Source organism: Salvelinus namaycush, chromosome 36 (genome assembly GCF_016432855.1).
Source record: "Salvelinus namaycush isolate Seneca chromosome 36, SaNama_1.0, whole genome shotgun sequence".
NCBI classification, from domain to species: Eukaryota; Metazoa; Chordata; class Actinopteri; order Salmoniformes; family Salmonidae; genus Salvelinus; species Salvelinus namaycush.
Genome location: NC_052342.1, coordinates 20,502,379 through 20,514,714, shown reverse-complemented (window position 1 = coordinate 20,514,714; position 12,336 = coordinate 20,502,379). Strand labels below are relative to the sequence as shown.

At 42.0% G+C, this 12,336-nt stretch overlaps 1 protein-coding gene across 1 annotated transcript in view; it reads right to left on the bottom strand.

The window, feature by feature from the left end:
• LOC120030350 (protein TEX261-like) overlaps positions 1–11,615 on the bottom strand; it is a 39,132-nt gene extending 27,517 nt beyond the window's left edge. The window contains exons 1-3 of the mRNA XM_038975726.1: positions 11,423–11,615; positions 1,508–1,587; positions 1,013–1,166 (exon numbers count right to left, since the gene is read on the bottom strand). Of these exons, the coding sequence (XP_038831654.1) occupies positions 1,013–1,166; positions 1,508–1,587; positions 11,423–11,492 (304 nt within the window). The 5' untranslated portion in view covers positions 11,493–11,615. The remainder of the gene's footprint in view (positions 1–1,012; positions 1,167–1,507; positions 1,588–11,422) is intronic.
• Positions 11,616–12,336: the final 721 nt, after the last annotated feature.

Genomic DNA, 12,336 nt, shown 5'->3' with positions numbered 1-12,336 from the left:
GCAAAGCAGTTCGACACATACAACAACACATAGTTACACATGGAGTAAAACAAACATACAGTCAATAATACAGTGAAAAATAAGTCTATATACAATGTGAGCAAGTGAGGTGAGATAAGGGAGGTGAAGGCAAACAAAATATATATATAAATAAATAAAAATATAAAAAAGGCCATGGTGGCGAAGTAAATACAATATAGCAAGTAAAAAAACACTGGAATGGTTGGTTTGCAGTGGAAGAAAGTGCAAAGTAGAGAGAAATAATGGGGTGCAAAGGAGCAAAATAAATAAATAAATAAATACAGTAGGTAAAGAGGTAGTTGTTTGGGCTAAATTATAGATGGGCTATGTACAGGTGCAGTAATCTATGAGCTGCTCTGACAGCTGGTGCTTAAAGCTAGTGAGGGGGATAAGTGTTTCCAGTTTCAGAGATTTTTGTAGTTCGTTCAAGTCATTGGCAGCAGAGAACTGGAAGGAGAGGCGGCCAAAGGAAGAATTGGTTTTGGGGGTGACCAGAGAGATATACCTGCTGGAGCGCGTGCTACAGGTAGGTGCTGCTATGGTGACCAGCGAGCAGAGATAAGACAGGGCTTTACCTAGCAAAGAGTTATAGATGACCTGGAGCCAGTGGGTTTGGCGACGAGTATGAAGCGAGGGCCAGCCAACGAGAGTGTACAGGTCGCAGTGGTGGGTAGTGTAAGGGGCTTTGGTGACAAAACGGATGGCACTGTGATAGACTGCATCCAATTTATTGAGTAGGGTTTTGGAGGCTATTTTGTAAATGACATCACCGAAGTCGAGGATTGGTAGGATGGTCAGTTTTACAAGGGTATGTTTGGCAGCATGAGTGAAGGATGCTTTGTTGCGGAATAGGAAGCCAATTCTAGATTTAACTTTGGATTGGAGATGTTTGATGTGAGTCTGGAAGGAGAGTTAGACGTCTATACATAGAGAAGCTATCCCCACAACACACGGGTTTCTGCCTCTGCAGCTGCCTGTCTCTGATGCTCACCACAGGAGAGGATGAAGTTAGGTGAGCTCAGCAGTATGTAAGGGAAGGTCTGCAGGAGGCCAAAGTACACCAGGTTGGTGAAAAGACCACAGCCCATCATCAGCCATGGGAAGCCTTCAAACAGGTACAGCCCCGACAGCACGCCTGTGGAGAACTAGAGAGGATGTATGCACAGAGCAACGGTTAGCTGCTAGTACTGCAAAACATCTGGACTGGGAGTCAAGGTTACAGGACATAAGGGCCAGGGGTTTTCCCTGATCACATGATCTTGAAAAACCCAGGACCTTATAGGCTATAACTAGGGTTTGGAGTTTCTCCTGGTCAGGTAAAGTGGTGACCAGGAAAAACTCCTAGCCCCTATTAAATGAGGGAATGGAGGGAGAGAGATTGGGTGGTCAGAAAGGTTCATTTCCATGACATTCTAAATACAAGTGCTACTGGAGGAAAACATTTGCATTGTGATCGAATTGATATCAGTCAAGAGACACTACTCACCAGTATCATGTACTTTATTATTCGACTAGTGGCAACTGTGTATTCTTCTATTAGTTCTGCCAAATAATACAGGCCAGCAGCTGGGGGGGAGGAGGAGGAGAGACATACTAATAAATAACAAGAACAAACCAAATGCATTACCAGCTTGTCCATAGACAGGTTGGTTGTTTAGTAAGAAAACCCCCACGTGCGCAACTATGAGGTAAAACAGACGGGGTGGGCTTTGACTGTCAACATAAACTACATTAAGTCTCCGATGTTTATTGAAAACATAAATACATTGGCACAATGAGCACTTGTTGTCTCTCAAATACATTGTTAGTTATTGGTTAGCTAGCTAGCAAATTTTTGCCATCAGTAAAAACATGTCAAAACAAGACATGGTGTCAAGAACAAGATAAAACTAGATGAAACGAGACTCCTACAATTCCCCACATGGCAGCTTCTTGTCATGGCTGCTAGCTATCTGACCGCTCAGAATCGCAACTCACGGACTTCTGCCCCATTTCAATAGTGCGCATCATTTTGGTGACCTTGTCAGCTAACCCGTCTATAGACTGCACTGCACTGTAACATACGAGAGATGAGATCAATTGAGGAATAACACACACAACCCAAAATAACCCCTGAAAAACTGAAGGTAGCCTAGATAGAAGCAGACATTTACTAACATGCTTCCAGAAGAGGCTACTTGAGGCAACGGCACTATAACAAGTCAAAACATTTAGGTCAAAGAGAAGCTGGTGACAGATACACCCCAGGCAAGCACACAGGAGGACACTGCATCTCATCACGCAAGGCAAGGCACTCGCCCACTCGTCCGCCCTTCTACACACAGACCAGAGTTTTCCACTAGCGCCGGCTGTCAGCTATACAGCCGGTTACACGCTCATTTTCAGTCGGGTACCTTTTCCACTTAATATTAACTAAGCTACTTTTCAATTCTCAGGTCAGAAAAAAAAGTCTGCCGAGCCCTCCAGCTAGAATGAACGATATGCATCTTCAAGTGATCTATTGATAGGACAGGTGCCTGTCAGTCAAAGTGAGCAATGACCGGGAAACACTGCTGGTTTGACAGTCTGCCGTCTGTCCCGCCTCCCGGTACCTGGGTGTATGTGTTGTGAACGCTGTGGTTGCAGTCAAATTCCTTCACACGGAGGGAGGAAAACATGATGCTCCTCCATAATCCATGCGAGTCAATTTGCACGTCCCATATATTGTGGAAACGACGAGTCAAAATCCACTTAGCCTATTGTTTTCTGGCACATTGGAAGTGCCGGGGCATAGCCCCCTAACTACTTTGGTGCATACTGACGATAGTATCTTCTGACAGGGGAAGTTTTGTTAAGAGCCCCGACGATTGCACAAAAAATGTACACGCATCACTTGCGGTAATGTTTTGGAAAAATAAGGAACGTATTCAAATCAGCAAGCAATCATTTTCAAAATCCAAAAAGGTACATTGATACACCTTTTATAGGGTTAGTGCTCACACATGGCCATATCTCCATGTTACAACGCTCGTTTACAGAAGACAGACAGTAGACATAGGCCATCACCTGCGCCAATTAGCTATCTAGCGTGCTCCGAACACATGTGTGTGAGCTGAGGAGGAAGAGCAGTTGGTCAGCTGGAGGCACACAGGATCTGTGCAAAACTGCTACAATAATTGTATATTTTATTTGAAAAATTATTTTTCACTGACATGAAAGACAAAGGGCATATCAGTATATGTTTCCAAAACCGTTTAGAGAGCGATGATAATTGACGTTAAAAACAGTGTCAATTGTAGTTTACACAGCACCAAATGTGGGCGCATGTAATGGCTGAAAACCCTACATAAACCGCTGCACCACTCAGGAGCCCTAAGGCACTGCATCTCAGTGCAAGAGGCGTCGCTGCAGTCCCTGGTTCAAATCCAGGCTGTTTCACATCCGGCTGTGATTGGGAGTCCCATAGGGCAGCGCACAATTTGGCCCAGCGTCGTCCAGGTTTGGCAGTCATTGTAAATAAGAAGATGTTCTTAACTGACTTGCCTAGTTAAATAAAGGTGAAATTAAAAGAAAATAAAAACACATATGGGAGATGAGTTTGAGAGAGCTAAGTCTTCATTTGATTTGATTGATGAACAGTAATTTTTTATTTATTTAACCTTTAACTAGGCAAGTCAGTTAAGAACAAATTCTTATTTACAGAAGATCAGCAAGCTTGACTAGTTTATAAATGGTGTCAAACTGACTGAATAAAGTCAATGTCATATCCTTGCCATTCATAAATCATACAACGTAGTTATATGTCTATGGTATCACATCGGGACAAGTAAACTAAAGATCTCATTTGTATTTTCGATATAAAGTCTATCAGGACTTGCCAGACAGTGGCGTTAAAAGTGAGTGACTCGTCAGCAGCCTACCGAATCGCACCTGTAAGAAAGCCTTTCATTTGCTTCCCTAATTTGCATACTTGTAGGCTTTTTGGCGATTATCTGCAGATAAATTATGAAAACATTCGATGAAGATGGTGAATCCTCTTCACTGCAGGAACAATAGGTAGGCTAGTGGAGAGACAGCCTCACTCTGGTCCAAAACTTGATAAAAGAAAACAGACTGAATTGTTTTAAAAGCTAATGATACTGATATGATATTTTCAAAGACATGGATCTAGGTCTACTGATTTAATCAAAGTGTTGACAATGGAGTGGTCAAATGCTGCTTTCTGTGTAGCAAAGCCCATGATTAACACCTGCGTCATTCTTCAATCTGAGAAAATGCCTCTTAAAAGGAAGCTTGAAGCCTTAAAGAAGAAATATATGGGTCAGTTGTTAAACACGTATTTTATTTTATAAATGACATACTGCAATTCAGTTTTTTTTTTTTTTTTACTGTTAAAATTATTTCACTAATTGAACTGATGTCGTTCTCTCTCTTCTCTGAACACATATGGACCCAGAACTTTATTGAGCATCTGTTCTCTTAATTTTAGATACACACTTTTCCATTTGAAAAAGTGCCCATCACACAATTCGTTTGATTTTAAATTGAACCTTTAAAATGTACACTACCGGTCAAACGTTTTAGAACACCTTCTCATTCAAGGGTTTTTCTTAATTTTACTATTTTCAACATTGTAGAATAATAGTGAAGACATCAAACTATGAAATAACACATATGGAATCATGTAGTAACCAAAAAAGTGTTAAACAAATCAAAATATATTTTATATTTGAAATTCTCCAAATAGACACCCTTTGCCTTGATGACAGCTTTGCACACTCTTGGCATTCTCTCAACCAGCATCACCTGGAATGCTTTTTCAACAGTCTTGAAAGAGTTCCCATATATGCTGAGCACTTGTTGGCTGCTTTTCCTTCACTCTGCGGTCCGACTCATCCCAAACCATCTCAATTTGGTTGAGGTCGGGGGATTGTGGAGGCCAGGTCATCTGATGGAGCACTCCACCACTCTCCTTCTTAGTCAAATAGCCTTTGTACAGACTGGAGGTGTTTTGGGTCATTGTCCTGTTGAAAAACAAATGATAGTCCCACTAAGCGCAAACCAGATGGGATGGCATATCGCTGCAGTAGCCATGCTGGTTAAGTGCGCCTTGAATTCTAAATAAATCACAGACAGTGTCACCAGCAAAGCACCACCACAACACCTCCTCCTCCATGCTTCACGGTGGGAAATACACATGTGGAGATCATCCGTTCACCCACACTGTGTCTCACAGCGGTTGGAACCAAAAATCTCCAATTTGGACTCCAGACCAAAGGACAAATGTCCACCGGTCTAGTGTCCATTGCTCGTGTTTCTTGGCCCAAGCAAGTCTCTTCTTCTTATTGGTGTCCTTTAGTAGTGGTTTCATTGCAGCAATTCAACCATGAAGGCTTGATTTACACAGTCTCCTCTGAACAGTTGATGTTGAGATGTCTGTTACTTGAACTCTGAAGCATTTATTTGGGCTGCAATTTCTGAGGCTGGTAACTCTAATGAACTTATCCTCTGCAGCAGAGGTAACTCTGGGTCTTCCTTTCCTGTGGCGGTCCACATGAGAGCCAGTTCCATCATAGCGCTTGATGGTTTTTGCAACTGCACTTGAAGAAACTTGAAATGTTCCGTATTGACTGACCTTCATGTCTTAGTAATCATAGCCTATGATGGCGCCAGAGAGAATGGCTGCTGTTTTACGGTCTCCTAACGAATTGTGCTATTGTGTGTTTTCTTGCGTTATTTGTAACTTTTTTGTACATAATGTTTCTGCCACCATCTCTTATGACCGAAAAGAGCTTCTAGAAATCAGGACAGCGATTACTCACCTCGTGTTAAAGAAAAAACATTTCTTTCAATGAGTCGGACGAGAGATATTTACTCCAGACACCCGACAAGGCCCTCATCCCCGTCATTCGCCGGAGAAAGAGATAGAGACAGAGGACGAAGGTCGGGCTGCCTTGTACGGATCCAGCGGCGAGTGGGTAATTTGCCTTTACCATCGGTCCTATTAGCCAACGTACAATCATTGGATAATAAAATAGACGAACTACAAGCGCGTATATTCTACCAACATGCCATTAACTTCATTAGCATACTGGTTATTGTCCGGAATGTCGGATGACTGACGTGCCCGAAGTAATCTGCTTGTTACTCAGGCACAAAAGCTAGGATATGCACATACTTGGTAACATTGGATAGAAAACACTATGCCGTTTCTAAAACTGTTAAAATAATGTATGTGAGTATAACAGAACTGACATGGCAGGCGAAAACCCATCCAGAATTTCTCTTTTTATTTTTGAGGTCACGGGTCATTTCAATGCTTGCCTATGGGATATACAAATAGATAGGACCCAGATTGCAGTTCCTATGGCTTTCACTAGATGTCAACAGTCTTTAGAAAGGGTTTCGTTTTTTGAAAAATAAGCAAGTAGTTGGAAAAACTCCAAGGTGTCTCTCATTAGAAATGTAGTCTTGTTGGCGCATGTTGTTGAACATACTATTCTCTGTCTTAAATATGATCATTTATTTAGATATTAGAATACCTGAGGATTAATTAGAAACATCGTTTGACTTGTTTGGACAAACTTTACCGGTAATTGTTTGGATTTGTTTGTATGCATGTTGAACGAGTGGATTACTGAATCAAGCGCGACAACTAAACAGACATTTTTGGGATATAAAGAAGGACTTTATCAAACAAAACGACCATTCATTGTGTAGATGGGACCCTTGGGAATGCAAACACAGGAAGTTCTTCAAAGGTAAGTGATTTATTTAAACGCTATTTGTGATTTTGTGACGCCTGTGCTGGTTGAAAAAGTATTTTGGTGTGGGGCGCTGTCCTCAGATAATCGCATGGTATGCTTTCGCCGTAAATCCTTTTTGAAATGTGACAACGCGGTTGGATTAACAAGAAGATAAGCTTTTAAATGATGTATGAGAATTGTATTTTCATTCATGTTTAATATTACGATTTTTGTATTTTGAATTTCGCGCTCTGCAATTTCACCGGATGTTGTCGTAGGTGTCCCGCTAGCGGTTCATGCGCCAAAAGATTAAACTAATACCTTATGTTTCACCGAGTCGTGGCTGAACAACCACATGAATAAAATACAGCTGGCGGGCTATACACTGCATCGGCAGGACAGAACAGTAGCCTCTGGTAAGACAAGGGGTGCCGGGCTATGTATATTTGTAAACAACAGCTGGTGCACGATATCAAAGTAAGTCTCGAGGTCGCCTGAGGTAGAGAATCTCATGATAAGCTGTAGACCACACTATTTACCAAGAGTTTTCATCTATATTCTTCATAGCCGCCTATTTACCACCACAAACCAATGCTGGCACTAAGGCCACACTCAATGAGCTATATACGGCCATAAACAAACAGGAAAACGCTCATCCAGAGGCGGCGCTCCTAGTGGCAGGGGACTTTAATGCAGGGAAACTTAAATCTGTTTTACCTAATTTCTACCAGCATGTAAATGTGCAACCAGAGGGAAAAAAACTCCAGACCACCTTTACTCCACACACAGAGACGCAAGCATACAAAGCTCTCCCTCCATTTGGAAAATCTGACCATAAATCTATCCTCTTGATTCCTGCTTACAAGCAAAAACTAAAGCAGGAAGCACCAGTGACTCTGTCAATAAAAAAAGTGGTCAGATAAAGAAGATACTAAGCTACAGGACTGTTTTGCTAGCACAAACTGCAATATGTTCCAGGATTCTTCTGATGGCATTGAGGAGAACACCACATCAGTCATTGGCTTCATCAATAAATGCATCAATGACATCGTCCCCACATTGACTGTACGTACATACCCCAACCTGAAGCCAAGAATTACAGGCAACATCCGCATTGAGCTAAAAGAGTAGAGCTACCACTTTCAAGGCGCAGGACACTAACCTGGAAGCACAGCCGGGAGCTGCCCAGTGACCCGAGCCTACCAGACAAGCTAATTTATTTCTAAGCTCGCTTCAAGCCAAGTAACACTGAAACATGCATGAGAGCACCAGCTGTTCCAGATGACTGTGTGATCACGCTCTCCGCAGCCGATGTGAGTAAGACCTTTAAACATGTACTCCGAGCATACGCTGACCAACTGGCAAGTGTCTTCACTGACATTTTCAACCTCTCCCTGTCGGAGTCTGTAATACCATCATGTTTCAAGCAGACCACCATAGTCCCTGTGCCTAAGAACACTAAGGTAACCTGCCTAAATGACTACCGACCCGTAACACTCACGTCTGTAGCCATGAAGTGATTTGAAAGGCTGGTCATGGCCCACAACACCATTAACCTAGTGACCCTAGACCCACTCCAATTTGCATACCGCCCCAACAGATCCACAGATGATGCAATCTCTATTGCACTCCACACTGCCCTTTCCCAACTGGAAAAAATGAACACCTATGTGAGAATGCTATTCATTGACTACAGCTCAGCGTTCAACACCATTGTGCCCTCAAAGCTCATCACTATGCTAAGGACCCTGGGACTAAACACCTCTCTCTGCAACTGGATGCTGGACTTTCAGATGGGCCGCCCCCAGGTGGTAAGGGTAGGTAATAACACATCCGCCATGCTGATCCTCAACACTGATCCTCAACAGTCCCCTCATGTACTCCCTGTTCACTCATGACTGCATGGGCAGGCACGACTCCAACCCCATCATTAAGTTTGCTGATGACACAACAGTGGAAAGCCTGATCACAGACAACGATGAGAATGACCTCCTCCCTATAGACCGAGACCTGGCCATGTGGTAACAGGACAACAACCTCTCCCTCAACGTGATCAAGAGAAAGGAGATGATTGTGGACGACAGGAAAAGGATGACCGAGCAAGCACCCATTCTGATCGACAGGGCTGTAGTAGAGCAGGTTGAGAGCTTCAAGTTCCTTGGTGTCCACATCACCAACAAAGTATCATGGTCAAAGCACACCAAGACAGTCTTGAAAAGGGCACTACAAAACCTATTCCCCCTCTGGAGACTGAAAAGATTTCGCATGGGTCCTCAGATCCTCAAAATGTTCTACAGCTGCACCATCGAGAACATCCTGACTGGTTGCATCACTGCCTGGTATGGCAACTGCTCGGCCTCCGACCGCAAGGCACTACAGAGGGTAGTGCGAACGGCCCAGTACATCACTAGGGCCAAGCTTCCTGCCATCCAGGACCGCTATACCAGGCGGTGTCAGAGGAAGGCCCTAAAAATTGTCAGACTCCAGCCACCCTAGTCATAGACTGTTCTCTCTGCTACCGCACGGCAAGTGGTACCGGAGCGCTAAGTCTGGGTCCAAGAGCCTTCTCAACAGCTTCTACCCCCAAGCCATAAAACTCCTGAACAGCTAATCAAATGGCTAACCAGACTATTTGCATTGCCCTTTTATTTCCTATTTTTTACTTAACACGTATTTTTCTTAAAACTGCATTGTTGGTTAAGGGCTTGTAAGTAAGCATTTCACTAAGGTCTACATCTGTTGTATTCAGCGCATGTGACAAACAAGATTTGATTTTCATTTCTCTTTGCTTATTTGAGCTGTTCTTGCCATAATATGAACTTGGTATTTTACCAAATAGGGCTATCTTCTGTATTCCAACCCTACCGTGTCACAACACAACTGATTGCATCAAACGCATTACGAAGGAAAGAAATTCCACAAATTAACTTTTAAGGCACACCTGTTAACTGAAATGCATTCCAGGTAACTACCTCATGAAGCTGGTTGAGAGAATGCCAAGAGTGTGCCAAGAGTGTGGTTACTACATGATTCCATGTGTTATTTGATAGTTTTGTTCTTTTGACTGGTAGTGTATTCTTTCAAGATAATAAAATACATAATTTGAAGAACAAACAATTGTGTCTATTCATATCTAGCAGTAAAATAATTGTATCTCAAGAGAAGACAGGTTAAATGTTAAAAAAATAAAAGTTGAATGTTCTCTTTCTGAATTCATACATTTTCAGTAATTTAGATTGTAACCCAATTCCAGAACACATTTGTCCAATCTGGGAGGTAAATACCCAAAGTATTCAATAATATCGCTGTGGATTTCAGAGGTAACTAAGGCATTATTAGAATGTACCAGAGACCACCAAAAAAGAGCATTACATCCACATGGACTATCTTAATTTACTAGTTATTAGTAAATATTAAGTTCATGCTGATGAGTTGCTAAATAGACAGTGTCATAATACGTATTAACTGTCAAACAAGATTGGATTTTAGGGGATCTTTTTTATGCCTATGTAACAAAACAAGGTTCACTGACTATCACTTTGAAACTAGTATTATCATCTATGCTTACAGACGCACATTTATGTAGCGCAAGGGGGAAAATAATGTATAAAGCCATCTGCAAAGCTAAGCCTAATAGCGTATTAGACTTTTTTTAAGGGCATAAACCAGGCATCTCCCTTAGTTTATTGTACAGTAGTCTATAATTTATTTGGTGGAGATATAGGCGGCATGTGCTTTTTTTATTGAGTAGATAAATCATTGATGACTCGGCCCAAGACGCAATGGAATGTTGCAACCCATCCTCCACAGGTACGCATGCTCGAGCTGGCAGAGGTTAAACGTTGCCAGGTGAGATGACATCATGAGTTTCTGAAAGTGCCAACGTGGACAGGACAGGGCAACAGTTGCGTGCTAGATATTCCTCTCCAGCTATTGATTTTCTGTTAAGTTCATTGGCTATACAGTAACGGTACAGTACTTTGCGTACTTTTGTAAACAGTGGTAAAAGATAGTTAGCTAATACAATTAGCCAATTGCATAACAACAACATGGGCCACTAGCACTAGTTTGTTTTACATGCCCCAGGTCGGCGGAGTTTCAAATTTTAGACTAATCCATTAGTCTTTAAAATAATCTCCACCCACCCGGGGCACCGGCCCTTGCAAAACGAACTGGCCCAATGACAATGTACAGGTGTTAGCTATTTCGGTAGCAAGCTAACAATAGCTAGTTAGCTTTTTCACAAGTTGCAGGGTGGATGAAACGGTTGAGGCAAGACGAGATGAGTGGTTAATGTTACATAGGCAACGACTTGTTGGCTAGTTTAATGTCAAATGATTGGTTACTAACGTTTCACGTGAAAACTATTAGTCGATTCGCTTAAACTCTCTTGAACATGAACCATAGCTAACGTTAGCTAGTTACCTGATTGAGTTGGCTTTTAGCTCGATAGCAAGCTAGCTATGGGAATTTGCCACACTGTGTGCATTGCTAGCTACAAGGTTAATATTATCCTAGCAAGTCAGTTGAATAAATTTTCTTCCGCTACATTGTCGATTGTTTGTCACTCCGAGCCGAGGTCAAAGTGACAGGTATCAATACAAGGCGGGTGGGGAAAATAAAGGCAATGTGGCGAAGCGAACAACTTCAACATGTAACGTTACAAGTAAACTCACCAATTGCTAGTGTGACGAAAGATATTTGTATCACCAACGACAGCCAACTTAGTAAATAAATAAACCACATCTCGTTTCATGTAAAATAAAACACATACATATGAAAAAACAAAAGTGACAGTGGGTGCTACGCTTGGAAATAATTTAGCTAACTGATGGATGGTCAAAGTTCCACCCCTCAAGGATCCAGTGTGCCGCTAAGGGTACAGCGCCAGTTCTGTTCGGAGGAGGAATTGCAGCAACTTTTTGTGCCGCTATGCTTCCCACAGAGAGGGACTGAGATAGATAAATGAATCAAATACATTGTTATCAGAAGTGAATGTGCTGCAATTACCTGTTGGTTTTCCATGCATGCTGTAATTTATGAAATAATAGTAGTGAGACAGTAGTAGAAATATAGTAGAATAATAGGGCTATTTTATTTCTGTTAATTTCATCACACACACCTACACAAAGGGGGGTAGCAGCATTTTTTTTTAAACCAACACCTTTAAAACATGTATGTTGAAAGTGAAAAGCAGACCTAGTAAAGTAGCTAAATTAAATAAATAAATAATGAGTGAACTGCACACAGCAGACACTAAAATGGTGTCAGAGTCGAAGTGTTACAGTTATCCCATTCAGTGCTTTTAACAAAGAGCAGGGGGGTGTGGAGGTGTGAACTCAAAAGGTGCCATGCATCCAGCCTCCATTTCGGACGTTTTCAAAAGCTGGAGGACTGTTAAAATCACCTGTGCGCTCTTAGCTCGACAACACCTCAGCAAAACCAAATATATAAAGTTCCTCTGTTGTGTGAGCTAACTAAGGGGCTTGATGTCCAGCTATAAGGAAGTCCAGAGTGCAGAATAAGAGAAAAGGTATTTCCACACTTTTAAAAGAAACAGTACAAATAATTTGGTGATGGTATGTGTAGT